Here is a 26,895-nt window from a genome sequence, read left to right as displayed (position 1 = left end):
TTTATGGACTCTTCATCTGTAATTCTTAAAGAAGGGCTTATAATTAATTCATACATATTTACGTGTGGAAGGTTTTGTAAATAATCGGTTTATTGTTAATTTATAAATGTGTTCATAATGTGAACCTGAACATTCGTTCATCAGTTGTCCATTATTTGGTTGGGTTACAGATGTGCATGTGACTAAAGTGGCTGTATCGAAAGAGCAGCCATGGATAGTTACAGTTCGGAGATTAAATCTGGAAGTAAAAGTTTGTCTATGTCTTTAAAATTGAAGGTCTTTAAATATTATGAGTCTGCAAGCATGGTCGATCTACAAACATCTGCCTAAAAGCTGATAAGTCAAATATGTGAGTAGATTAGACGTTCGTGTGTGAAGACGTGCCACATTCCATTTTACTCAAGTAGGAATTTCTGAGTTCCAAGACAGATAAATCAGCTGGAACGCCCCCCAAAAGTCAGGATTCATGCTTGAAATGTCAGAAATTCCTTTCTGGCCCTGACCTCATAACCCAACATGATCACCTTTTTTAGTAAAAGTTGTGATAGCTGCAGGGATAAACATTTTAATTAGATTTCAGTTAGTTTGTATCTCAGTAATTCAGTCACAAACATAATACTGAACAGCCTCTGAAAGTGAATGTGTTGCTACTGTGTTTGAATGCTTAGGGTGCAGAGAGATTCATTGTTATTGGATTATATTGCTAATCGTAGTTAGTCTGGTTACTGAGCACAACAATCATTAAACCCTACTGGTCACAGAAAAGTATTATTATACTTGACTAAGTGTCTCCATCTTCTCTTGTTGTTGGGACTTGAAGCCAGCAGGACCCAGTCTATGAGAGCTGCCATGTTGTATTTTTGGAACCAGAGTCTGCTCACAAGTGATGTAGATCTTTAAGTCTTGCCTACCCTTCCTGCACATATTCATGGTGTCACATGACATTTTTTAAAAATATGAAATAACTAATTACAACTAAACATATTAAAAATAAATATATGAACATACAACAGCAAGATAAGAACTGTGCGTATCAACAAGAAAAAAAAAACTATCTGAGGTGTTCATTTGTTTGCTTTGTTTGTTTGTCTGTTTTCTTGATAAGGGCAATGCCTTGTTATTTATACTGGGACCAGCCTATGGGGACACTGTTCCCCTTCCAGCTTCAACTTCCAGGATCTTGTATGGGGGTCCAGATCAATAATTTATGTGAATGGGAACACAAAGTAACAGAATCTCAAGGCTGCTGGCATATATCTCTGCAGTAATTAGTTGTAATTACTTGTTTCATGCTCAAAAGAAAGTTATATGACACAGTGACTGTGTCACAAGGGGGAAAGAAGGCGGGACTTAAAGCCCCACATCTAGTGAGCAGACTCTGGTTTCAAAAATGCAACATGGCAGCTCCCTCAAACCAGGTTCTGCAAGTCCCAACAACAAGAGGTGTGGACAGAACATCTAGTTTTTCACATGTATATTGATGCTGTATCTCCTGTTCAAGTCTTCTTCTGGTGCTATTCCTGGTGGAACTACTATCTCAGTGGTGACATCTACTGTGTAGAAGAAGAACTGAAGTAGCTCTAGTACAAACAGCAGCAGTCTCCCTGAAAGAGCATTAATTACCACTGGTAACGTATTTGCAGCAAAGTTTGTTTCCCCTTCAATGAACTAAAATTCCAGGAGAAAAACTTTCAAGTGGAGCCTGTGAGTTTAATGCAGTTTTGTCTATTTGCCACAAGATAATATTTCCAAACATTATTTTCAGTGATTTACATTATTTTTTATTATTCATTACTTAATTTTTTTCAAGCACGAGATGTGCAGCCCTGCGGTACATGTTACCTCATTGAACAAATCAAAGATAAAAGCCATATTCTTAGGTGTGAAAAAGAAACATTTTAGATTTTTATAAAACTCAATGGAAAGAAAACTGTTCTACAAGATTAAAAAAAAAAAAAAGATTCTCTGTGTGTGGTCTCTTTGCAACATGTCTCGGTATATTTTACACTGAACTCGCTGCAACAGTCCTTATAATGTTTCCGTCATTTCAAGACTCCTGCTGCCTCTGACTGTTCAGACTACTGAGGCAAAATGAACGTGTATGTGTGTGTGTGTGTGTGTGTGTGGGAGGAGGGTTACTCTGGTGGTCATTAATCATTCGATTACACACCTGTCAGAGTTCAGACAAGTGAGAGAGAGGGGAGGAGGAACAGAGGGAGAGGGGGAGGGAGAGAGAAATGAACAGAGGAATGCAGAGGAGAAAGGAGGAAGAACTCAGGGAGGAATGACTTTAGAGGGAATGTAGGAGCTTAAGGAGGACTGAGAAGAAAAAGAGAAAGTTTAATTGTTGGCGTGTGAACGACCCGTGACAGAGGCAGGCTGCTGGAGGGTGACAGACTCTGAAAGGTCCCTGCAAAGACAAAAACACAAACATGTAGCACAGAGGGCGAGGGACACACGGGAACAAAGCAGGGCAGGGTAGTAAAGATGCAACCAAACTCTTCATGTCATCTACACTGATTTAGGAGCGTTTCTGAGCTGAGAGTGAGACAGAGCAGGGCTTTGCGGAGCGACTCAGAACAAACAATTAACAGCAGACAGTCCTGTGGAAAAGCTTAGTAGTGTTTCTTGTTTTGTTTCCAAAAAAAGTTTGAGTTCTTGAAAGAAAAAAAGTTTTCACCACACTTAATGTTTCTACATTTTTGTCTGAAAACAAACCTGAGAATTGATATTTTCTGAAAAAAAAAATGCAGAGTGGCTGCTGAGAGCTGAATGGTTTTAACAGAATTTGTTGACAAATTAAACAAAACAGAACAAAAGCTGAAATCAGGTGAAAACTAAAATTAACTAAACTGTTGCTACAAACTAAAATTAGCAACAAAAAAAGGTACCTAAAAACTGCAGATAAAAACTAAAAATAGCAAGACAGGAGCTGAGCACTAGGAGCAAAAGTAGAGCAGGTACATTGAAGTAAATTTTAGAGAACAATGTTTTTAAAGGAACTGAAGAGATCTTTATGTATTTCTATAGGGACATTTTTGTTTTTGTTAATATAGGTAAATATTTTTAAAAGTATTAAAAGTTACAGAAACCAAAAGTCACAGCATATTAATTGTGATCGAGCCTCATGTTTTGATATGGTTAAAGCAGCAGAAAGAAGTAGTTTGATTACATAAAACGTATAGATCAAACAATAATCAGAAAAACAATTTTCACTCGTTTCAGGTGTAGAGTGAAATTTTGTTTGGTAGCTTTTTGTGGCTTGTAGCCAAAAGTAACAGATTTTTGCCAAACTTATCAACTTCTTGTTCTTTAAAACAGTGACTCAGTTAATCAGGCGTTTTCTGACTAAATCTACAAGGAGAAACTGAACAATGACACGCAAATGTTGTTGAGCAACGTTTCTGCAACTAAGTCTGACATGTTTATATAGTTTAATCAAGTAAAGTGTATTTTGATTATTTACAGCGTCGTCCTTCTGTCCTCTCAGTCCTTTTCTGTCCGTTACAGTTTGTAGAGGGTTGGAGGATTTCCCAGCTAACATTTTGTAAGACCCAGGATCCACCTGGACAGGTCACAGGTCCTTCAGAAGGTGGGACAATGAGACACTTTGTCCCCTCGCTTTAATTCAAACAAGGACCGTGTATTTGAGTTTATAAACTTGGGGCCTTTTGGGTGAAAGTTTCAGAACTACTGTCTTCACCTGTCACTCCATTCCTTCATTACCGGTGATTTTACTCAAGCAGAGCATCTTTATTATGAAGCAGTGAGTGACGATGCCATCATGTGGCAGGACACTGGATGTCTCTCGGTGAACTGAATGAGGAGAAATCTGTTATTCTACTGTTTCCGAGCGCTGATTGTTGCTCTGTTGGTGAAGCTCACTGAAGACCGAGACCTAAAGTCTGAAGGTTCAAATGTCTTACGTGGCCAAGCGTCAGCAAAATACCGTTTTGCTCGAAAATTGAACAAAATATCATAATTAACCTTAATTAAAAAGTTGAAACAAATGGTTCATTTTATATTTCTGGCTCAGTTTGTCTTTAACACACTAAACTCATTAGACTGACAGAAAATCAGAGCAACTTTTGAACTCCACTTTACAATGTTAGGAGAGTGGATTTCAGATGAAGATCTCATGCTTAGTCAATTGCTGCAGGATTTTTTTAAAATTAGTTTTATTAGTTTATTGACTCAAGACTTGTTCTCTCTAAGGAAATTATGCCTCTTCATGTTTCTGCTACACACACATACGTAAAGGGCAATTTTGGTTTTGTGCATGTCTGGGTGAGTGTTCATTTGTCTGTCATGTTAGCGAAATAACTCATTAATCACTGAATGTATTGGATGTACAGATACAACTAATTAGCTTTTAGAGACAACCTGATTCAAGATGGCCGCCACAGTTAAGCAACCTGAGCAGTCATAAATATGGCTTTACAGATGTTTTACAGATGTTGGGCTAAGATTTGGTATGGTAGTGGCTGAGAGTCATCCTTAAATTATACTTTTAACAACGTCCTGACTCCACAAGAGCTTTGTTTAAAACTGTCTGTTAGCAAAATATCTCATGAACGTAACCATTGAGTGTAGTCTTACAACTGATCAACTTTTGGAGTTCATCCAATTTAAAATGGCCGCCACAGCCAAGTCACCATGGCCAACACAAAAAATATCTCAAACTCAGTCAGTTTTTACAGAAATTAAGCTAAAAGTTGGTGTGGTGGTAGCTGGAAATCAATCTCAATACATACTCTGAGCGCTACACATCGTGCAACATCTTTGCTTATGTTTTCGGCATTAACTGTTGGAATTAAGCTTGTCTGTTGTGTTAGCAAAATATCTCACCAACCACTGAACAGATTTTAATGAAACTTTCAGAGCGCAATCAGTGGATGTGCATCTACAGCTGATTAACTTCTCACAATATCACATGCGTTCACACACAACATTATCTTCAAGATTTGATAAAAACGGCTGCAACTCTGTTGTTTCTCAAGATAAGATGATCTTAGTCCTTAACTTGATATACAGAGGTCTTTAATTTAATAAATATGTTTTTGTATATGAGAGCACACACACACACTCACATATTCTTAAGTATTTATGCATGTTTGTTGCAGTCTCCGTGTTTTGCTGCAGTACCTCAAACGCCTCAGGCCACAGCCATCTGTGCCCCCCTTCCCTCCTCATTTCACATCCACTCATCTCTTCTCCGTGCACCCCCTCCCCCACAGCAGTCACCACTCCTATATATCTAATTTATGGCTGTGGTGAGTGTGTTAGACACTCATGTATGCATAATATATCACAAGTGTGAAAGTACTGCGTGTGGGAGAGTCGGCTTGTGAGATTATGTTCTGGTCAGTTTAGTCTAGACATGAAATTTTTCCTTTTCTGAGTGTGTGCACATAGGTCTGTATATGCATGTGTGTGTGTGTGTGTGTATGTGTATGTGCACAGGCACATGCAAGCAATAAATATGTTATTTTGTGTGTATTAGCTAAATTATTTTGTCAGTCTTCAATAGGCTCTAGTGCTTATAAAGTGTAGGAAAGAAACAGAATATGTAAGTATTTGTGTGTGTTTGTGTGTCTATGCGTGTGCGCGCGTCTGTGTGCGTGCACGTGTGCGTGTGTGTAAAGGTCCAGCTGTTTCTGGGCTTGACATCCACATGCAGGCAGAATGCCAGATGTCTCATTAGGCAAATTTGATTGGCTCAGTCGTTTAGGATGCAGCGATTAGATGGCTCCGCGTGTGTGTGTGAGTGTGTGTGCTGTGTGTGTACACAGCACTGTGTACATTTACATAAGAGGCCCCCTGGATAACTGTTTACATGTGTGCACGCTCTGTGTGTGTGTGCATTCATTAACGGTGCTGTACCACTCAAATTCACAGGCTGTTATAAACAAATTAACAACAGAAATTTCTGTATAAGAACAAAATGTTGCTCATTACTATAAATAATTCAGTTGTCTTTTACAAGTTCTTTTGATGCTTTAATGTCTACAGATGTTCACATTTATTCAGACGGGTTGACTTTACTCTGAAGACTTCCCTTTACAAACTGCAGCTCTTGCAGCCTCTTCAGCTTCAGCTTGGCAAACGTTAACCTTTAGCTTCTTAAAGCTCTTGACTACATTTCTTTGAGCGTTTCATCTTTATATGCGACTTAACTTGGATTCTGTGCTTCTTGAAATCATTGTTTACTGTTAAGCTCCTTTATCAGTTGCGTTCAGCTTGAGTGTTTTTTTTTCTTTTTCTGCTTTAACATACAGCTTACCTGTCCTCGGTGAAAACTATCTACGCTTTATTTAGCCACGTGTCGGGCTTAAATCTGGTTCTGCAGGACATTTCTCCTAAAACTGACATCACTGGTTTTCTTCTCATGATGCTGTCAGTTCTTGACCTTTTCAGAGATGTTTTCACACATGCACTGCTGTCGGCCTGATGTGTTTGTGGAGTTAGAGCTCAGCTTCAGGTGGATATTTTACAAATTTCAGTGTGCAGGTAATGGTTAGTCTTTTGGGCCCTTTATTTCAGCTGTAATATGTGTGCGCGTTGTGAATTCACTGTTAGTGTCTTAACTTTTAACTGATGTTGTCAAAAACTTCATCTTCTGGATTTTGCTTCACATCCAAACACCACTTCAAGAAATCCTACATTCCTAACACATTCGGTCATTTCATTTTTAGCTGTTTATGAAAGCTGCAGAAATCAATTAAGGAAGCTTTTAATCTCAGCGCTGGTATAGTGCTGCCCCCTAGTGGTCAATTGAGTAAACGCAGTGAAAGTGAGAGAAGACAAGGTGGGTTATCTTTTTTGTAAAACTGGTTCTACTGTGTTTTACTCTCACATTAGTAAGACTTATCAGAGCAAAGAGCAGAGCTGAAAAAAATCTACTAGATCTTAGACAGATTACCTGAAAAGAGAAATATCAAGAAAAAGCCAACAGGACAGTAGACATGGAGCATTATTATGCTCTAAAAAATGATAGATCATGTTTGGTATTAGACCTTTAGTCTCTGCCTCTGAATATTATTATTATTATTAATTATGATTATAATAATAATAAAATAATTATATTATAAAAATCTATTATTATTAATAATAATAATCACAATAATAATAATAGTAGCAGTAGTAGAAAGAATAATCAGAAGAAAAAACAAACCATCAGAACATTTTTGCTTAGAAAACAAAAGTGTCGACACCAAAAACAGCAGCAAATTGTATAACTTTATTCTTTCAACCAAATATTACTTTAAGTGAATACATTTGTGAAATAAAACATGCATAGGGTTAAGCAGCACCTAAAAGAGATTCATCTCAGTCGGCACTGAATAAAATACGGACTCTAGGTCAGTGGAATATCTTAAATAAAAAGAAGCTTTTTAACTTTCATATAATATGTTAGCTTGCTTATGTTTGCTGAGTTATGGGGACATGATGACAACGTGACACCGATCAGCCACAAAACTAAAACCAATGGTCTGGTTCTACAGACATGGTGGCAAAAAGCCTTTTGGTTTTGGTATATTTTGGGTTAGAGTTTTTCTGGACTGGGATTTTGATGAACCATCCATCCATCCGTCAGTCCATTTTCTTTACCCACTTCTCCATTTCAGGTCGCGGGAGCTGCAGTCTATCTCCAGCAGTCACTGTGCGAGAGGCGGGGGACACCCTGGACAGGTCGCAAGTCCATAACAGAAACACACAGAGACAAACAACACAAACAACCATTCACACTCTCACTCACACCTAGGGACAATTTTAGGAGTTACCAATGAACCTAACATACATGTTTTTGGTCTGTGGGAGGAAACCAGAGTACCCAGAAAAGACATTATGTGCACAGGGGGAACATGTAAACTCCACCCAGAAAGGCCTCAAGTTGTGAAGTGATCCTGCAACCTTCTTGCTGAACCACTGCGCCACTGTTTAGATGAACCATTGGAAAGAAATAATACAACCACAAATCTGCACCAGCTGAGAGGGAAAGCTGAGGATGCACAATTAATATGGTGCTTAAAGGCATAAATTACATAACTTTTGTACATATTTAATATTTATATCATAACTTTAGTCAGACGCTGTTTAAAATATGAAACCTGTTTTGTGATTTGTGAAGAAAAATCAAAGAAATATTTAGATTCTTTACTTTAACAATCATCTGAGACTGTAAGAGGAGCCTAAACATTCAGCTTGACTAACAATAATTTAGAGACTTTTTTTAAACACCACCTCATATTATTCTGGGTGACGGGAGTAGGGGTGAGTGTGTGTGGGACGGGTGGGTGGGGTGGGGGACAGAATTATAGCTGTAGGGCACACTTTAAACAAATGGTAACTCAATCTCATAAAATAAGCAAACTACCATAAACACCTCCCGATGATGTAGATGAGGTAACCTAAGGTGTATGTTGGACTGTCAGAGGAAGCCAGCGGACCCCTGGAGCCCTTACACAAACCATTAAAGGGATAGTTCAGATTTTTGGAAGTGGGGATCAGTGGAAAGGTTGTGAACAATCATTATCCTACGTGTTGTAGATAGCTCTTTCAACAACTTTAGTTTAGAGAATCAGAATATGATTCTGACTGGATCGATGAGCTAAGGGCTAGTCCAAGTGGAGCAAACATGAAAGTGGATGGCTGCCATCTTAAAACAACTTCAAAGTCAAAAAAATTCACAACCGTTTCTGCTGAATGATATTTTATAATCCTTTACATCGCTGTCAATTTCACGCTACTTCGTTATTTACAAAAGATTCTATGTTTTTTTTTTTTTTTAGCACTAGCAGCAGAAGCTAGCTGTAGCACTTCCAGTGCAGCCTGTGGCTGTTTCTGTAGGGCCATCATAATATTTCTGCTAGAATAAATCCGTAACTAAAGACAGATCAGTCGACCAATTTAATCAGCCGATTTTGGCCACTTTTGAAAAAACTGTGAGTCTGCCCTGCCTGTGAATACCTAATCAGTTATCAAGTAGGGAAATAAAGACGCGGCAGCAGCTGCTACAACCAGCTTACTGTAGCTCACAATTTAGTTTTAAAGCAAGAATGCTCTTCTATGTATTATTTTCAACTATACAAGATCTTCTAAAGTCTGTTAAATATATGTTCATTATGTTAAGCAATTAAAGGGATCAAATGGAGAATGCATTTTGGGTAAAAAAAAGAAAACCCCTTTGTTGTGTAACGGCTGCCCTGATTTCTAAAAATCAGCACTGATTACAAAAAACGTGTCAGACAACCTCTATCCATAATGTGAAACTGACATTAGTTTAAAGGTTTATAAGAAAGCATTCACATCAACCAAAATAAAAAATCTTGAGGTTGGATTCTTTAAAATAGCAGCAATCCACTTCGGTCCTCGGTCTCCACCCGGACTAGCTGTTAGCTTGTCAATCCAGAGAGAATTGAACTCTGTTTCTCCAAAATAAGGTTATTCAAAGCGCCATGTAAAACATTAATTCTCCATAACGTTTCCATAGAGCTCCACTTCAAAATATCTCAACAGGATGAAAACAACATTTAAATTAGGATTAAAATCAGGAACCTTGTTGCTGTGAAGGAACACTGCTAAATATGTCATCACCAGAGTGTTAATAATACAAATGTAAGTTTTTGTTTCCTCTTAAGAAGAGAAATATCAGCAGGTTTAGGATGAGTTTGTTTGACTCAGTGGAAAAACTGAGGAACTCTGTAAATGTGTGTTTGACAGAAAGCCAAGAGTTTTGTTGCCGTTTTTTTTTAGGTGTGGTTCCCCCCACCCCCAGTCAGAATGCACTTTGCTGCTCCTCTTCTGCTACACACACAGTCTGTCCGTCCTCCTGATTGTCGGCTGCCACCTCTTGCTGCGCTGCAGGTTGCCAGTCTGATGTTGGCGCAGCGGTGTGCGATTCGTCCTCGTCTTCAGGCTCGCTCTGTGCGTTTTCACTCTGAGCCTGCGCAGTCTCGGAGCTTCTTCCTGTCTGCTGCTCCGAAACATCGGTGCTGTCAGGATTATGTTCTTCTACGCTTCCATTCTTGCACCCAGTTTCTGCGTCAGAATCCTGCTTGCTCTGATCGTGACACGACTGCCTGCGAATCGTCCGCCGGTGCTTGCTGCGACGTGATTGGTTGCAGTACAGGGTGCGCCTGCGATGCCATTGGTTAATGGACTTTTGGGCCTCCATGCTGAGCTGGCGGGCAGCCAGCCGTGGCCGGAAGCTGCTGATGTAGTAGAGAGAGGCGTATAGAGTTGTAAGGTAGTAGCCCCCTGTGGAGAAGAGATGATAATCAGTCAGCAAGATTCAGTAGAAGATTGATGTTACTGTAGCACGCATAGGCTAATCTTTGGTAGTATAAGGGTATTTGAAGGGATAAATTATTTTCTTTAACTAATAGCATTCAGTATTTTACCTACAGGAGACAACACTCAGAACCATCTAAGTTTGGAGAATTAAGGAGAAATCTTCATGGGAGGTATAAGATATAAGCTACATCAAACAGGGTTCATTCAGGAGGTAATTTCCACCTTTTGAAACAATTCAAATGTTTTTTTTAGCATTTTGAGCGAATGCTGTATTAGACATTTTTACATCCTGTCACTTTTGCAGGAATCGGTTGTTTACTCTCTCGCTGTTTTCTGAAACTGAACAACATTCGTGTTGCTGCGCATGATCACACGCAGAGATGCTGCTAATTACATCTTGCATCTGATCAGCAGCGCTCTACAGTTCTAGGTATAGATTTTTGAGTCAGATTACACAGAGGAGGAACTGCTGGTTGGAGAGAAGGAGCAGCTTCTGGTGGACTCAGCTGACCGGTAGCAGGATACGTAGGTGCTACGGACATTTAGCAACATCATGGAGCTTGTGCATTCAGCCTAGGATCAACAAAAAAGGCACAGTACCTGTTTTTTGCACCTACTTTTGCACATCATTTGCAACTGCTGGCTGCGGCTTGTCAACGCTGCATTTAGAAAGCAAACAGCCCTATTTACATGCTGGCACAAACACACACTCATCACATTCAGCAGGTGTGAGTGAACTGCAATTTTTTGTGCAAACTGTTTTCTGCTTACTCCGGATAGGACATTGCAACCAAATGAAGATTCAATGCAATTTGCAGGCTTCCTTAAATAAATACCTTTTATTAACTGGTATTTTCTAATGTATGTGAATGTTTTTGTACTGTGCCCTGAAATGACTTTTGTTGTGAATTGCTGCTTTGTAAATAAACTAAACTGAACAGAATTTTTGTGTCAGATCACAGTTGTCTAAATACGACTGTCTGTCAAACACAACAGGCAACAAAGTTACAGAGAGAAAGGAAAATATGTTTTTCTTAAGTGAGCTTCAGGTCTTACTGCGTATAAGTGAACGAACAACATCCCACAGAGAAGTATCACGTTAAGGATGGTGTTTCTAAATCAAAATGTGACATTTTGAGCTATCTTGACCATCATTGCGTCTATTATTTTCAATAAATGTATTTTTAAAAATAGGGAATTTTTTTATCCTGGACCAAGAGGTGTCCTCGAGACGCTTTCCACCCAGGGGGAGAGTCAGGACTCTCATTGACTTCAGAGTGAACGCAGACCGGGGCACAATGAGGTCAGGTTTTATTGACAGCTTTTGTTTGTTAACCTCTAGACGTGAAGCTCTATCCACCTGAATGATTGCTTTCTGAATGTAAAACACAACAAGAGGAGTTTACACATTTTTTGGACAATTTATTTGCAGATGCAAGAATGTCTGCTACTTATGACTGCGAGAGAGGGTGAAATATACCATCTCTGACATCCCTGCACACGTTCGATAAAGGCAGCGGTGCAGCAGATTGCTCTTCATCTCTTGGAACACAATGGCCACCAGCTGTCAGAGGACTGTAAATATTTCAATCTAACTGCATGTTGCAAACAGCTCTTATTATTATGTTTTTTGCCATGGTAGTTTCGAATGTATATAAATATGGGAGAGTTTTACTCTAAATACAGCATAAAATATTTAAATATATAATATATTTTTTCTTAAACTGTTGTGGAGTTTTAAGAGTTTTTTTAGATGATAAAAATTCGTTTGTGAGTAGATATTAGTTTGACTCCCTCGTAGGAACTTCTCCTTGATTCTCTAGACTAAAATATTTCTAAGATTCTGCCCACTTTTAAGTCTCCACACAGTCACACGTTAAAAGTACGTAGACCTCACCCTCTCCCTGCAGCTGTGTGGGGTCCAGCAGCTCCATCATATAGTCTGTGTCCACCTGTAAGGCCACTAAGTTGCTTCTCAGCAGCACCCAAGTCAAGCAGGGCAGGAAATCATCTGCTCCAAACACCGTACCTGCAGGAGACGAGAGCGACAGCGAACTCAGTCGCAGCCAGAGACAAAACAGCTGCGGCTTCAATCCTACTGACCACAAATCACTCCCAGCCTACCTGAGCTAGTGTTAGCACTCATGCTGTGGTAAATACTCTTGCAGACTTTGAGGAGAATCTGAATCTTCTTGTTCGGGGAGTAGGCCTCGTGCATACTACTCCACCTTTGCTTTATTCGCTCCAGTATGACAGAGTCAGGAACTCCAACTCCTGCCGACCCCCCCAGGTCCTGTACCTCCTTCTTCTCCAGCACGAGGAAGTTGCTCTGGAGTCGCTCGAAGCTGCCGTCATTGGTGCGTGACGTGTGAATGTAGTTGTAGAGATGAGCAGAAACGGGCTTCAGAGCCACTTTGTGGACGGAGAGCTCCACCAGGGAGTCTACAAGGGGGTCAAAACAAAGGCAAGCAGAAATTAACACCAGAAACTTATAAGATTGTAAAATCAACAAACACTTGGCGTTACTGTGTTGTCAGCTCACTAACCGATCTCCAAGTCATTAAGGTCAGTGATGCTGTCCAGTATGGCCTGGATCTCTGCATAGTCCAGCAATATCTCCCTTAGTGATGTAAGCGATGACCTCACTTCTTGTAAGAACTCCGGCCCTGTAACCCCGCTGGGGTCAGGACCTCCCTTCAGAGTCATCTCCACAAATCCCTTCACAGCTTCAGCGAAGGCTCCGCCCTTCCTCTCGCTCAGTTCCAGGACTCGATTGGTCAGTCTTTTCTTCTGGGACACCAGCCCCCCCAGCGCCTGGCCCACAGCTGAGAGACGGTTTATGACTTTATTGGCCAAACGGTGTGGTGATGGGTGGTAGGATGAGGGGCTTGGGAACTGGGACTCCTGCTCCTCCTCTATGCTGCTGATCGACAACGAATCAAGCTCCAGTGAAGGGGGATGGAGTAAGGATGAGGGCCTGGGTGGAGGCAGCCAAAAGCCATCTTCAATCCAGGACACCCTGTGAGGAGACTGAGGGAGGGGGCTGCTGTGACGATGCACCTCAGGTATGATGCTTACTGGGGTAGAGGGAGTGGAAAGGCTCCCTGTGGTCAATCTTTGAAAGGGGCTGTTGGGAAAATCCTTGCTGGACCTCCTGAGGACCACTCCTGTTGGTGTTGTTGGGTTGGAGGCGGAATCGGCCGACCTGGCTCTTACCAGACCTGTGCAAGGAAAACATAGCAAACAAACACAGAAAGTTATTTTAAATTAAGATCCAAAATAAATGCCTGATGTCTAAAAAAAAAAAAAATCTCACTTAATGTGTAAATGTTTTACATTCTGACCTGAGACATCTTCACTGACAGCAGAGGGCTCCTGCTCCAATGAGACTGCTCGTTTGTTTTGTAGCCCCGACCCTGTCCATGCCCGGGTGGTGCTGAGGCGGCGATCTCGTCTGGACGTTGATGATTGTGCTGCTGTCGTCCTGTGAGTCAGCCAGTCATCTCCATGTTCACGAAGGTAGAGTGGATTTATGATGCACAGAGCCCCGTTGGTGGAAGTCAGCTTTTACAAACACAAACAGAAATAACAATGACAATGGTGGCACACTGAGAAAACCATAATGTATAGGTTAACTTTTAAAAGAGTTAATTTTAAAATCAATATATGTCTTATTTTTGAAGTATTTATTGGTCTTATTGCCACTTGTGCAGGGGGGTACACTGTGAAAGAAGTTATTTGGTTTGGCACAGCACCCCATCAGAAAAGAAGTCACAATTAAACGTTGATAAGCCTGCGAGTGGGAAGTGATTCGCTTTTAGCATTATTTCTTTCGAAAGTAGAAGAAGGGAAGTTCACTTCCTGTGAAACGAAAAGCCTGTCTTTGTTGATTGGTCAGGTACAATGACCTGAGCAAGAATCGCCCTTTGACCATATAAGGAAAGGACAGAAAAGTTTGAAAAAGCTTTTTATCTGCATCAGAATATGTATACACCTGGAGTAAAGGGTGAGTCACAACGGTTTAGACATGTCTTAAGCTCCTTTCAGACTGGTTGGTGACCGTGTTGCAACATAACAAATTAGCCAGAACGAGGATAGTCTTTGCAGGGTCTTGGTGAGGTCTTGAATGGTACATTAAAAATGCACTGAACTCCTCTTTATGCATGATAAAGCCCCACAGGTCCATGATGGCTTGAGAATGTACAAAACATCCATAGCAAAATTGTGGGGATTTATTATTGTGATGAAAGCAATGGCAATGTATTCATGACGTGGGGCCCACTGGCACTGGTGTGACTTGGTCATCAAGAATTTGAAGTGGGACCGTCCACTCTGGCCACATGCTTAGGCTTTGACGACAACACCCACGCTGCACTGACAGCGCCATTCAGTGACTTCACCAAGACTGTTTTTCTGCAATGATGGACAGTAATTTGCAGTGTGTTGTCTACAGCTGAGTGAGTCACTGGCACACTATCCCTCAAACCAAACCTTAAAGTGCGCTGGTCATCAAATCCCTGTCACCCTCAGAGCAGCAGAGTGGGATGGAGGCAGTCAGGGACGTGTGAAGGTGCGTTCGGTGACTAGCCGAGCCCAGGCTAGAGTCTGATTCAGGCAATGGGGGTCCCAGATCAAAAAGACGATCCATTGTAGGACAGGGGTCAGAGAGGCATGTTACCCAGGCAATCAAAGGATGCGCCCCATATGTGAGCCCCAAAGGCAACAACAGATGGGAGAATGACCGGCCATTTCTCCTCACTCCATCCTGGGTGAACATCCTTGTCTCTTTCTTCAGTGGTGTTTTTTGAATCCTGTCTACACCTGGTTGGTACTTGTTGGCAGATTAATAAACCTCCAGAACTAGGACGGCTGAGTCGGGCACTGCTGTCAGTGAGAGACCCAACTCCAACCAGGATAGGCTTTCTTGATGTTACATCATCATTTGTGTTTGTGATGGAAACCTGGCAGAGTGTCGGTGAGTCAAGTTCTCGTTTTGAACTTTTAAATGTAGACTGTACTTATTTTAACACACAGAGGACTACCGAATGTGGTGAAAGAGGAGCGGCTGTTTTTAAGAACTATATTTCAGTGAAAAATGACTTGCTCTCAACAGGAACTGCTCAAGCCAATGAACTAACAACAAAGTAGGTTTTGCCATCCAAGATTTCAGGTAACCATATGTCACACGATTCACTGGCGTAGCTAATTAAGCCCTATAGGAAACCTATTTGGCGAGTTCTAAAAGAGTTATGATTGCCTTCACACTGAAGGTTTTCAACTTTGCAGAGATCCTGCCACGCTCTAATAGGTCATGCAGGTTGTAAAGAGAAAAGTGTTGTCATTCAATGTGAAAAAGCCTAAACAGAAAATGACTATCTCTAAAGTACTAAAAAGCTTATCTACAAAGGAACTTTTTTGTCATTTCCCATGTTTAGGTATATAGATAAGATAAAGGACAAGATATATATAACATTTAGACAGAAAATCTGATTTCAACATGAATCTGCTTCAGGCCACCTGATGAATGTATTGTTTTGTGCCCCATCAAGTTTTGAGAGGATAATCTGACCCTTTAACTTCCTCTGTGAACAAAATAAGGAAGTTGCTTGCCTGTTGAGGACAGTACCCTTTTATTATTTTCCCACACAGAAAAAGCAACATACCTGTATTGAACACATCACATTACTCAGTTCCTTGTTGGTCATTTCTTCGGTCTGTAGCTCAGGCGGCGTGGAAAGCCAAGTTTCTGTAGAGGAAGGATAAAAAAAACACAAGACAAGTAAAATAAAAGTCTCTAATCTTGTTTTTCTGATGTAGGAAAATGACCCGAGGACTCACTGGGTTCAAGCTGAGAGAGACGATTTTTGTTCATCTCAGTTACACTGTAGATCCAGCAAGGAATGGTCAGACAGACAGATAACACATCCCTGATGCAGAAGAAGAGATGACAGACATGAATAAAAACAAACTGGACATAGACATACAGATTACTTTAAGGTGTTTGTGCAGACTTGATCACAAACACACGCTGATAAGTCTTTAAAATGACCACCGAAATGTTAAACTGATGTTTGGATGTTCACTTTCTGCATGTCTGATGATAAAATGTCAGAGAGGAAGTTCACCTGTAAAAAGTCTTCAGTGGTAAAGCAGGTTCTTACCTGGTTAGAGAGTAGAAAAGCACCAGCTGAGGCAAATCAGAGAAGGAGAGACGAGACTCAGACAGCTGGAAGACTGTCACAGAGAAACAGTGGGCAGGACAGGCTCATTAGACTATTTCTTTCAAAAAAAAAAAAAACATTTCTGGAAACACTTAAAGCTTTAGCTAGGAAGCCCAGAAGGGGACTTCTCAACATAGGTTCCTGTCACTGTCTCAGACATTTTACTCCCTTGCTACTTTTAATGAGACAGTCAGCTGTTTTATTTTTATTTTTTTCTTCTTCTGCCCACTGTGCTGTTTATAATTAGCAGGTTGCTGCAGGTCATGAAGGTCAGCTGAACTTTTAGGGTGCAGTTTTAAAACATCCAGCAGACTGAAAGTTAAGGTGAAGTTTTAATCATTACAAAAATAAAAAGGAATAAACCAGAAAAAAAATAGCATCTTTAGTACTGATGGAATCTACAGAAAATGACTGTACATAAGAAACACTCTACTGTGAGGGGTTTGTTTATTGATTTATATAAAGTTTTTAACACAGTTAAAGACTTACCACTTATTCAAAAACGTGAACAACATGGAATAAAGGTAATATAAATGATTGCTGAAGAAGTTATTTAAATGCGTTGTAAAAATTTATAGTAAAATGTCATAACTAAGAACAATAATCAGTGGTGGTCATCAAAGTTCAGTATTGCAATCTTAGTTATTTATAATCAATTTAAATTGTGTTTTTACTGTAACTACTGAGTCAAAACCTATAATGTTTGCAAATAATGAACACTTCTTGCTCAGGGGTAAATATCAGAAAAATGAAATAAATAAAAAAATTCTGTTCAAAAAATGGTTTGACATCATTAGATTAGTTATCCATCCATCCATCCATCTATCCATCCATCCATCCATCCTGGGCACCCTGGACAGGTTGCAAGTCCCTCACAGGGACACACAGAGACAAACAACCATTCACACTCTCACTCACACCTACAGACAACTTTAGAGTTGCCAATGAACCTAACATGTATGTTTTTGGTCTGTGGGAGGAAACCGGAGTACCTGGAGTGAACAAATATAACAAATATGAACAAAGAACTGAGGGATGATTAGAGATCATAAACTCTGCTGTAAACCACATATAGCTAATATAAAAAATACTAAATCTGTTGGTATTTTGAGGAGAGTTAGAGAATTACTGAATGAGAAATGTCTGTATACGTTGTAATGCCATGTGCTTTACAGGGAATCTACAAATAATCTTCTCTCTTTGCTTCAGATGTTTATTTATTTTTCATTGTAGTATACTTAAAAAAACAAAGGATAGTCTTTGTAGCTCCACTCGAAAATGTTTTGATTAAGAGGAGATCATTTACAGAAGTTATTTGAATTGGATGTGCAATGAGAACCAGATATAGGTGTGTTTGAGTTCTGGGAGTCAGATTCAGGAATGATCATATGATAATCAGTATTTAGTTTAAAAACAATAAAATTTAATTGTGGGTAAGAATATAAACTGATAACTGTGTGCAGAGATTAGTTAAGTATCTTCTCTTTGCTACCTTGCAGACGGGCTGTGTAACGTTTTGAACGAGGGTGGCACAGACTTTAATTTCAGCCTATTCCCTTTTCATCCCTTTGTTTTATGATATAAAGTGACTGTTATTTATATCTGAATATGTTAAGGATTTTTAAAAATACGCTCATTAGCTCTGTAAAAAAGACATTTCTGCATGAGAAGAGCCTGGAGACTTATATTACCTGTGGTCTGCTTTCAGCTGTACAGGATGGCGCTAAAGGTGCACAAACCCAACAGTAGAAGATGTGTGTACCTGACTCATTATGGGTTATTTATATCTTAAATGTTTAGCAGAAGTAACGAATCACAAAATGACTACTGAAAAGATCAAACTCAGCCAGCTGGATCAGCCACAGAAACGGGAAGCATACCTGTGCCTGTGTATTTGAGATCATAATGTAGAACTTCTTCATTCTGCTCGCCGGCTGACACACACAGCAGGCTGGGCTGAGACGTCACGGAGTCCCGCAGCACCAGGAAACTCTGCAAAAAAACAAAGTGACTCATTTAGCCGCCTGAAGTGTGACTGCGGCCTGCTGAGCAGGAAGACATTTTCTCCCAAATGTTCACGCTGACAGACCACACAGCTTGGCTCCACGGCAACCAGACACAACACAGAGAGGTGGCATTGACGATTTCAGAAGGAGGTTTTTGAAGCCTGCATCAGGATTTTTGTGAAAAGGGTCGATTTGATCCGTATGACAGACGCAGCTCGTCTCTGAGGGTTGATAAGAGCTGCGGTTTGTTGCTGATATGAGTCCACAGGGGCTGAATGTGGCTCCAGATCTTTTAGTTTCCACTCTGTCTTGTTATAGTGGCACCCACAACACTAAGGATCCATAAATCTATATATTTATATTTTAGTGAGTAAACTTGGCTCAATGAAGACATACATAATATGACTGAAAACAATTAAAGCAAACAGTAAGCGAAGCTTGTTTTTTTTTTGTTTTAAAACAGTTTCTTTTAAATCATGTTTCTAAAAAACTTAGCCTCAGTTTTTAATTGAGCAGCTTGACAAGAATGTTTCATCTGTGGTTCATCTCAGCTCTGTGTACCTTTACAGTAAACCTTTCCTTTACCTTTTGATTCACCAAGTCTCCAGCAGCTTGAGAAAAAAATATTTTAAAATGTTCAGATGTGGAATAATGTGCTGACTTTTAGTAATAGAGCCTTGCACAGTGTAGACAGGCTTTTCAAAAAACTGCAGATACTTTCCTTCAAACACAATAATGAGATTTTGGCCAAACGAGTGAGGAAGCCCAGCCCTCCCTACAGCCAAGGACTATCTTACAGCAGAAACATCATTCAGTTTAAACGGGTCACAGAAAGTTAGACTTTGACTGGACAGGCATTTTGATATCTTCAGCAGTTTTTACACAGTCACAGTTTGGGTTTTTTGAATTTTGATGATTTTAGTTTACCTTGGTGAGATGATGTCACAGTAACTTCTGAGCTGTCAAACTTTCCAAGATTATTTGCAAACAAACTTGTTTTTACTCCCACAAATTTAACACTTCCTACATAGTTCATACATCAAAATCTTTGTCTTCTTTCAAACCCGTTACTGACTCAGATTCTGATTTGTGTCAAGCTGTGATAAGACAGGCATCTCAGACGGCTTTGAATTAAATGAGACATAAATGACTGGATCATAAACATTCATTTCGTTTTATTCGCTCTCTTAGTAAGTTCTTTTTTTCTCATTTTTATTTGCAGCAGATAACAAGAACAAGATTAACAAGGTTGCATTTCTAACATGGCCTTGTCATTGACGGTAACTTTAAAGTTCGTGTGAGTGTAATCTTGTTCCTGAGAAGCGGTTTATGGGTCGAGATCTGAAAAATGATGTCACCGTTCTGCTCACCAATCAGGATGTGGGAACATTTGAATCAAACTGTGATGACAGCTGCTGCTTTCTTAGTTATAGACGATGTTAATAAAAAAAAAAGGTGGAAAGTTTAATGAGTTTCAGAGCCTGCTTTGTGCTGGTATTACTCACTTTAAAACAGAGACGTTCATGAACGACTAGGGAAGCGTTTGGACATTTTCACCGTTCGCTTTCAACATCAAACTGTGCTTCGACTGCATCGATGCTGCTTTCAGAGATTGTTAATGATATCACATTTCCTTTTCTGGAAGCAGGAGGCAGACAGAGAGCGAGGCAGCTGGTTGAGTCACAGTGAACTTGTGTAAAACAAAGCCCTGTCAGTCCTAAGCAATGCTTCGGTCACAGTACACCACAACCAGAATTGTTCTCACTCAGCACAGTGCACAAGTTAATAAAGACACACAGGAAGTGGCTTACGGGCTCAGTGTGAACAGAAATAAGTTCACTCAGTCACTAAACTTTGAACACAGATGTGCAGCGAGACGGCGAAGCCAAAAGTGAGTCACAGCCTGTCCTTCACATCGAGCTGAAATATGCAGTCATTTCTTAGTTCAGTGTTTGAAGACATCACACAAGTCCGACTACAACCTCCACAACATAGCACCAGTTTTAAGCTTCCAAAAACAAAAAAGAGAAAAAACAAATCCTCATCCTTCCTCCACCATCGTGGATCAGTGATGTGATGCTGCCAGTTAGTGTTTTGCATGTCTCAGTAAATTGGCTGATTGTCACGGTTTTCAAATAACCCAACACACAAATGCATTTCAGTTTGCTACTCACAGTGTGTCTTTGCAGCTGAAATATCCATTTTGAAATGTCATTTCCCCGATACGAGCACGCTTTTTATTCACAGCTACTTCTGCATTCAGCCGCCTGAAAGCCCTCTGTTGTGTTCGGAGACAGAAAAGGGAACTGCTTTCATGTGCAAGCATTTCTTTTTTTTTTTTTTTTTTAATTTTATTTCTGACACATGTACAAGTTTCCCCGATACGAGCACGCTTTTTATTCACAGCTACTTCTGCATTCAGCCGCCTGAAAGCCCTCTGTTGTGTTCGGAGACAGAAAAGGGAACTGCTTTCATGTGCAAGCATTTCTTTTTTTTTTTTTTTTTTAATTTTATTTCTGACACATGTACAAGTTTCCTCACCGCAGAAAACACTGGACTGTAGAAGCAGCAAAAGAGCTGACCCTCATCCACTGTGAGCTGAGCTGCACAGAAATGACTAACAGGAGCGAGGAAGCAGAAGAGGAGGATGTATGGGAGCTGTGGGAAACACTGACGATGGCTAAACCTTTTTTCTGCACCTTTCCAAACTTGTTCAAAACTTTGAAAGAGACTTTTGTCACTGTGAGGTTTAAATATTTTCTTCTACAAAAAGCCCGGATTTGTACACTTTGTACATTGAACAAGTGAAGGTTCAGAGCTGATTTTTTTGTTTTGTTTTTATGGTCGTTTGTAATCCTGGGAGCTGATGTTGGTTTTAATTTCTGGTCAAATTAAGGAGGAACCTTCTGAAGGTGGTCAACACTTTATATGTGCATAATTATTCGTCAGCTTCTTCACTTCAGGGCAAACAGGTCGATATCAGAGACATCAGCGACACCTAAGAGTCAGTTTCAGTTACCTTTCAGAAACAAACGGATGAGCCTTAAAAAAGAAAGAGTTGAACTCGGAGGTAAACAAGGCTGGAACAGATGACAAACACGTCGTGGTGGTCAGAGGGCTCAGTGGCGCCGGTGTAATGGCAGCCTCATTTCTGTCAGCCTGCCTCGGGGCAGCTGAGGCTACAATGCGGGTGGACTACAAGAAGGCGAGCACCCTCCCCAACCCGATCAACATCAAGGGTACTGAGGTGGATATTGTGGACTGCTACAAGTACCTGGGGGTCCACTTCGATAATAAACTGGACTGGACAGCTAAACCAATGCCCTCTACAAGAAAGGGCAGAGTTGCCTTTTTCTTCTGAGGAGACTCAGGTCTTTTAATGTATTCAGGGCCATGCTGCAGATGTTTTACCACTCAGTGGTCCCTAGCACCATCTTCTACGCTGTGGTGTGCTGGGGCAGCAGGGTGAAGACAGCTGATGCCAACAGACTCGATAAGTTGGCTCTGTTCTGGGAGTGGAGCTGCAGTCTCTGGCAGAGGTGTCTGAGCAGAAGATGCTGAGGAAACTGCTCCAGATCAGAGCCTGAACATCGAGTCACACCCCCTGCATGCCACACTGGACTCCTACCGCAGCACCTTCAGTCCACAGAACGCCACCAGAAGTCCTTCCTCCCTGTGGCTATCAAACTTTTCAACTCCTCCCCTTTCTACACATAGGGCAATAAAAATGAATCCCGCACTACATTCAACACTTTAATGTTTACCTCACCAGTTTCGCATCTTTAATTGCTGGTATTTTTTATACCTCTTTGTTATTTGTATATACTATGCTATTTTTATATTTTGTGTGATTCCTTGTGCATGCACCTTTGTACTATAACCCTGGCACAACAATTTCCTGTGGCATCAATAAAGTTCTTATCTTATCTTATCTTATCTTAATGTAACTTACCAACATCAGTGCAACATCAATGTGTGGATGAATGGATGAATGACTGACTGTAGTGTGAAGCACTTTGGGGTCCTTAGAACAGATAAAGCACTATAGAAGAGCAAGCCATTTACCATTTACAATGCAGGCCATTTACTTGTTAAATGACAGTGACCCCTGAAGGAGCACATGGATGAACTCAGACTGATTGATTAAGTCAAGTCAAGTCAAATTTATTTATACAGCACTTTTCAGCAAGAAGGTGGTTCAAAGTGCTGTACATCATGAAAACACAAAAATACACACAACAATAAAAAAAAACTAAACTAAACTTATCTAAAACTTGAGCTAAGATAATCTAAATAAAATAGATGAGCAAAAGTAACATAAACAGATGAAAACTAAGCTAGGAAACTAGGATGTAAAAAGCTAAACTTATCTAAAACAAGTCACACTAAGTCATACTAAAGATAAACTGAGGAAAACTAAACTAAGATATAATAAACTGATAATAATCTAACATAAACTAAACCCGGATTTAAAAACCTCAGCTGAACAGATCAGAAATGAAGCTAAGATTAGTCTAACCTAAACTAAAGGTACCAGAAGGCAAACTAAGAGTTAAAACCATTTTGATAAAAGGCCAACAAAAGGTGTCAGGAAAAAAAAAGATCTAAAACACGGGTAAACTAAACTAAAACATAAAATAAGCTTAGCCACGCAAACTAAAATAAGTTTAAACAAGCAAAGGCAGAATAAAATTGACTAAGTCACACTGAAATAAACAAACAAACTAAGATATAATAAGCGAACATAAACTAAACTATGATGTAAGAACCTCAGCTGAACAGACTAAGATAAACTGTGAGAGAAGAATCAGGAAAAATAAATAAATAAATAAATAATTAGTGAGTAAAGCTGGACAGATTCCAGTGTGAGCTGTTGTCATTAAAGATGAGCTTTCCAAACCTTTTCAGGATCCAAATCATCTCATCTTAAAGGCATAACATTCCTTGAAGGAAAGCATATTGCTCTGCCGCATTTCACGCCGGTTTTAGACTGAGATGATATTTTGTTGGGGAATGACAGTGTTGTAGCCGTTTTGGTCAAACCTTGAAAATAAGGCTACCTGCGATCTCACGTGACATTGCGAGTTGTCTCACTCATGTGTTGCAAATGGCTTCAGCTTCTACCATGTCAGATTTTAGCTCAACATCTTTAAAACTGATTATAGTTAGTCATTTCTGCATTGGTTATTGTCAATTAGCTGTGGCAACCATCTTGAACTGACTCCAAACGTTGATAGGTTGCAGAGGCACATCCAGTGATCACCTTCTGAAGGCTTTGTTAAAATCTGTCGGGAAGTTCACGAGATCTTTTCTTAACAAACAGTCAGCATTGACTCCAATATTTATTGTCAAAGTTTTAAAATTAGGTCTTGTGCCATCAGTTAGTGCTCAGAGTATACATTGGGGATGACTCTCAGCTACTACCACACCAAATTTTAGGTCAGCATCTGTAAAATTGACAAGGGTTATAGCGATTTTGTGTTTTTTAAGGTCAGTTGGATGTGGCAGCCATCTTGAACTGGGTTGTAAAGCTAACTAGAAGCAATCATCGTGGCGTTTTTAAGTAATCTTGCAAACAGACGGACGGACAAACCAACCAACACTACAGAAACACAACTTCCTTTGCAGAGATAAGAAGCCGTAGATGTACATCTAATGATTACTTCCTGCAAGCCTCATTCAAATTCATCCCGTGGTTTGTGAGATATTTTGCTAACAAACAGACACACACAAAAACATTATCTTCTGCTTTTTGCCTTTTGGCAGCGGGCAATTAACAGACGATCTGAAAAATTTGACAGTCGAAGCTTTAAAGATGAAGTGGCATCATTTCCTCAGCAATTATTTTTTTTATTTTCTTCAAACAAAACCTAAAACATGAGATGTTACTTGTAATCAATAAAAAAAAAATCATTGATTTTTTTCATTGTTAAATGTTACAGGAGCTTCACTTTTTTATAAAGTCCATTGAAGGAAGTAAATTGAAATGTTCAGATCTTATGGTTTTCAAATAACTAGGAAAACCCTTTTTAAATATAAATATTTATTGTAGCTTGTTTGTGTGTGTGTGTGTGCTTGTTTGGCCGTACCGTTGGCAAAATATCACATGAACCACAGAACAAATTTTAATAAAACTCTCAGAGAGTAATCACTGGATGCACATCTTCATCGGATTAACTTTTGGAGTCAATCCGATTCTCGATGGCTGCTACAGTACATCGACTTTATCCAACACAAAAACGGCCGTAACTCGGTCAATTTTACAGATACCGAGCTAAAATCTGCCGCAGTAGTAGCAGACGTTCACAACACATACTCCAAGCCCCAACAGATCACCTGAGATACTGCAATATCACATGAGATTCTGTACGTTATCTGGACCATAATAGCTACAACTCGATTTCTCAGCATTAGACGACCTTAGTTCTCGTCTCTGACAACAAAGGCAGCGGGTGACATGCATTTCATCAAGGGGCGCTGGGCCTTTAATTTAAAAATGGATCTGATATTTAACTTTTTGAATTCTCCCTCGTTAAGAGCATAACGAGTTTCTCTTACCCCAGCAGGTGTCCCACGGAGGACAGCCTGGACCTCCTCTCTGTCCCAGGGCGTCCTGGGACACCAGGCCTCCTGACACGCCCTCAGCTGCTCCAGGAGGGACAGTCTCCTCCTGCTGCTCCTCCAGGGGATGGCTGTAGTCCCATTAACCGAACTGTGAAAGGCCCTGGATGCCAACATGAGGACACGTTTCAGTATGATTCACGGCTGGACACAAACCGGCCATGTGTAAGTTTGATCATAACCAAGGAAATTCTGGTGTTTCTAAGCTCAAAGACTGATAAAATTATAAAAAAAAATGTTGTAGTATTTGATCATGTTGAATAAAGACATTAAAATATTAAAAAATTCAGAAAAAGACAGAAAAAATGAGCTTTTATGTTGCGTACTCACATGTGTTGTCCTTCCTTTCTCTATTCAGTATTTTCTGCACACATTGCTGTCTTCTCCCTCTTGAACTCTTTGGTTGTTTTTTTTTTTTGGTACACTGCAAATGGTTGCTTCAGGGCTCAAAATACCACCAGGGCTAAAACAGGAAGTTCACTTTCTTCTCTGAAACATCCTCAAGAAGTTCCCTAATGTAACATGTCAAAATTTCAGCATTTCAAAACTCAGCCGGTTGCTCGTACTCCTGGCATGCCATGGTCTTCTTCCTCTTCTGTTTCCTGTTCATGCTGGCATTTAATGCAGTTTCAATTTCTGTTAGAAAAATGTCACTGCAGCTTCTCTTCCCCTCCCCTTTCCTTCAGGCAGCCTGCGGTTAACCAAACTCTGCGCACAATGCAAACAGTGAAAAGACACTGCGTGTTCTCTATAGAGCAACGTGTGACTATTTTCAGTGTGTGGCTGCAGCTCTGCCTGTATTCTGCTGAGCGATGGTGACTTTTACTGTCTTCAGAGTTCACATACTGAAATTATCTGTCATCTTAAATACAACAGACTAACCTCTGCACCGGAGGAAGAAGCTCGAACACATGAACTTCAGTCTGAGATGCTTTTATTGTAGAAGGCGGTGATAGAGGGGCAGGTGTCGAGGCTATTTTTCGACGTGTACGTGAAGGCTGGATGGTTTGTTCTTCAACAGGTCTGCCTGTTACGGAAACCACACACCGAGGTGTTGTTGATAGGTCACAATTTCCATGGCAAGAAGACAAGATACTGTCAAACTCGCCAACTACTTCATCTGCGCAACGGCTGACCAATCAGTCGAATATCTATCTTTACTGTGAGGCTAAATTCAAACCCACTGGTACTAAACTGATTGTAGCAAATATAACAAAGCACGACAGGTCTTGTTCTTCTGTCTAAATAATCAGCAACACCAGTACTTCTGCTGGCCAGTGAAAAAAAGCCTGATGCCTTCATAAACTGGGAGAGTCAGAATGAACTGGGACACAAAGAGCTCGTCGGAGTCTCTTCTGCAGAGACGGGAGGGTCTGTCTACAGGACCACTATAAGCTGCACAGAGCTGGGCTTCATGGAAGAGTGGCAGGAAAAAAAATGTTGATAAAAAATAAAAAGAAAGGCATTCTAGAGACTCCTCAAACATGTGGAAGAAGCATTTAGGCCATCAAGAACAACATCATGTCTGGAGCAAAACGAACACCACTCATAATGCTGGGAACAACCTCCCCACAGTGAAGCATGGTGGTGACAGCATCATGCTGGGGGAATGACTTTCATCTGCAGGACCTGCGGAAACGCAGCACAAAGTACAGAGAAACTCTTTAGGGGAATCTGTTTAGGTCTTCCGGAGATTCGAGGGCGGGACAAAGCTTCACCTTCCAGCAGGACGAAACAGAGAGAACTCCAAG

The 26,895-nt window shown here is 40.3% G+C and overlaps 1 protein-coding gene across 6 annotated transcripts; it reads right to left on the bottom strand.

Moving 5' to 3' along the window:
* Positions 1 to 7,225: 7,225 nt before the first annotated feature.
* rinl (Ras and Rab interactor-like) lies at positions 7,226 to 26,787 on the bottom strand. Of its 6 annotated transcripts, XM_017440230.3 has the most exons (11): positions 25,475 to 26,787; positions 25,082 to 25,247; positions 18,398 to 18,509; positions 16,458 to 16,530; positions 16,135 to 16,223; positions 15,960 to 16,042; positions 13,641 to 13,860; positions 12,843 to 13,517; positions 12,421 to 12,738; positions 12,194 to 12,325; positions 8,701 to 10,260 (listed from the first exon to the last, which is right to left on the bottom strand). In XM_017440230.3, coding segments are annotated over exons 1-11 (2,352 nt in total). In that variant the 5' UTR covers positions 25,477 to 26,787; the 3' UTR covers positions 8,701 to 9,778. The 6 variants fall into 6 exon arrangements, with proteins under 6 accessions (XP_017295721.1, XP_037836170.1, XP_037836172.1 ...); XM_017440232.3 differs by lacking the exon at positions 25,475 to 26,787 and having other exon boundaries at positions 7,226 to 10,260; positions 16,458 to 16,483; positions 25,082 to 25,218; XM_037980242.1 differs by lacking the exons at positions 25,082 to 25,247; positions 25,475 to 26,787 and adding an exon at positions 20,698 to 20,857 and having other exon boundaries at positions 7,226 to 10,260; positions 16,458 to 16,483.
* Between the last annotated feature and the right edge of the window lie 108 nt (positions 26,788 to 26,895).

This window comes from Kryptolebias marmoratus, linkage group LG2 (genome assembly GCF_001649575.2).
Source record: "Kryptolebias marmoratus isolate JLee-2015 linkage group LG2, ASM164957v2, whole genome shotgun sequence".
NCBI lineage: Eukaryota > Metazoa > Chordata > Actinopteri > Cyprinodontiformes > Rivulidae > Kryptolebias > Kryptolebias marmoratus.
The sequence above is the reverse complement of the archived record's forward strand: the minus strand, read 5'-3'. Positions and strand labels throughout refer to the sequence as shown.

Bases quoted from the DNA above. Each gene is read 5' to 3' on its own strand.
- rinl (XM_017440229.3), bottom strand. From the start codon at position 25,261: ATGTTGGCATCCAGGGCCTTTCACAGTTCGGTTAATGGGACTACAGCC. The intron at 16,531-18,397 runs GTATGCTTCCCG...TCTCTGTGACAG, and splicing joins TCTCAAATACACAGGCACAG to TCTTCCAGCTGTCTGAGTCT. The intron at 10,261-12,193 runs GTGAGGTCTACG...TCTTCTCCACAG, and splicing joins CACACAGCTGCAGGGAGAGG to GGGGCTACTACCTTACAACT.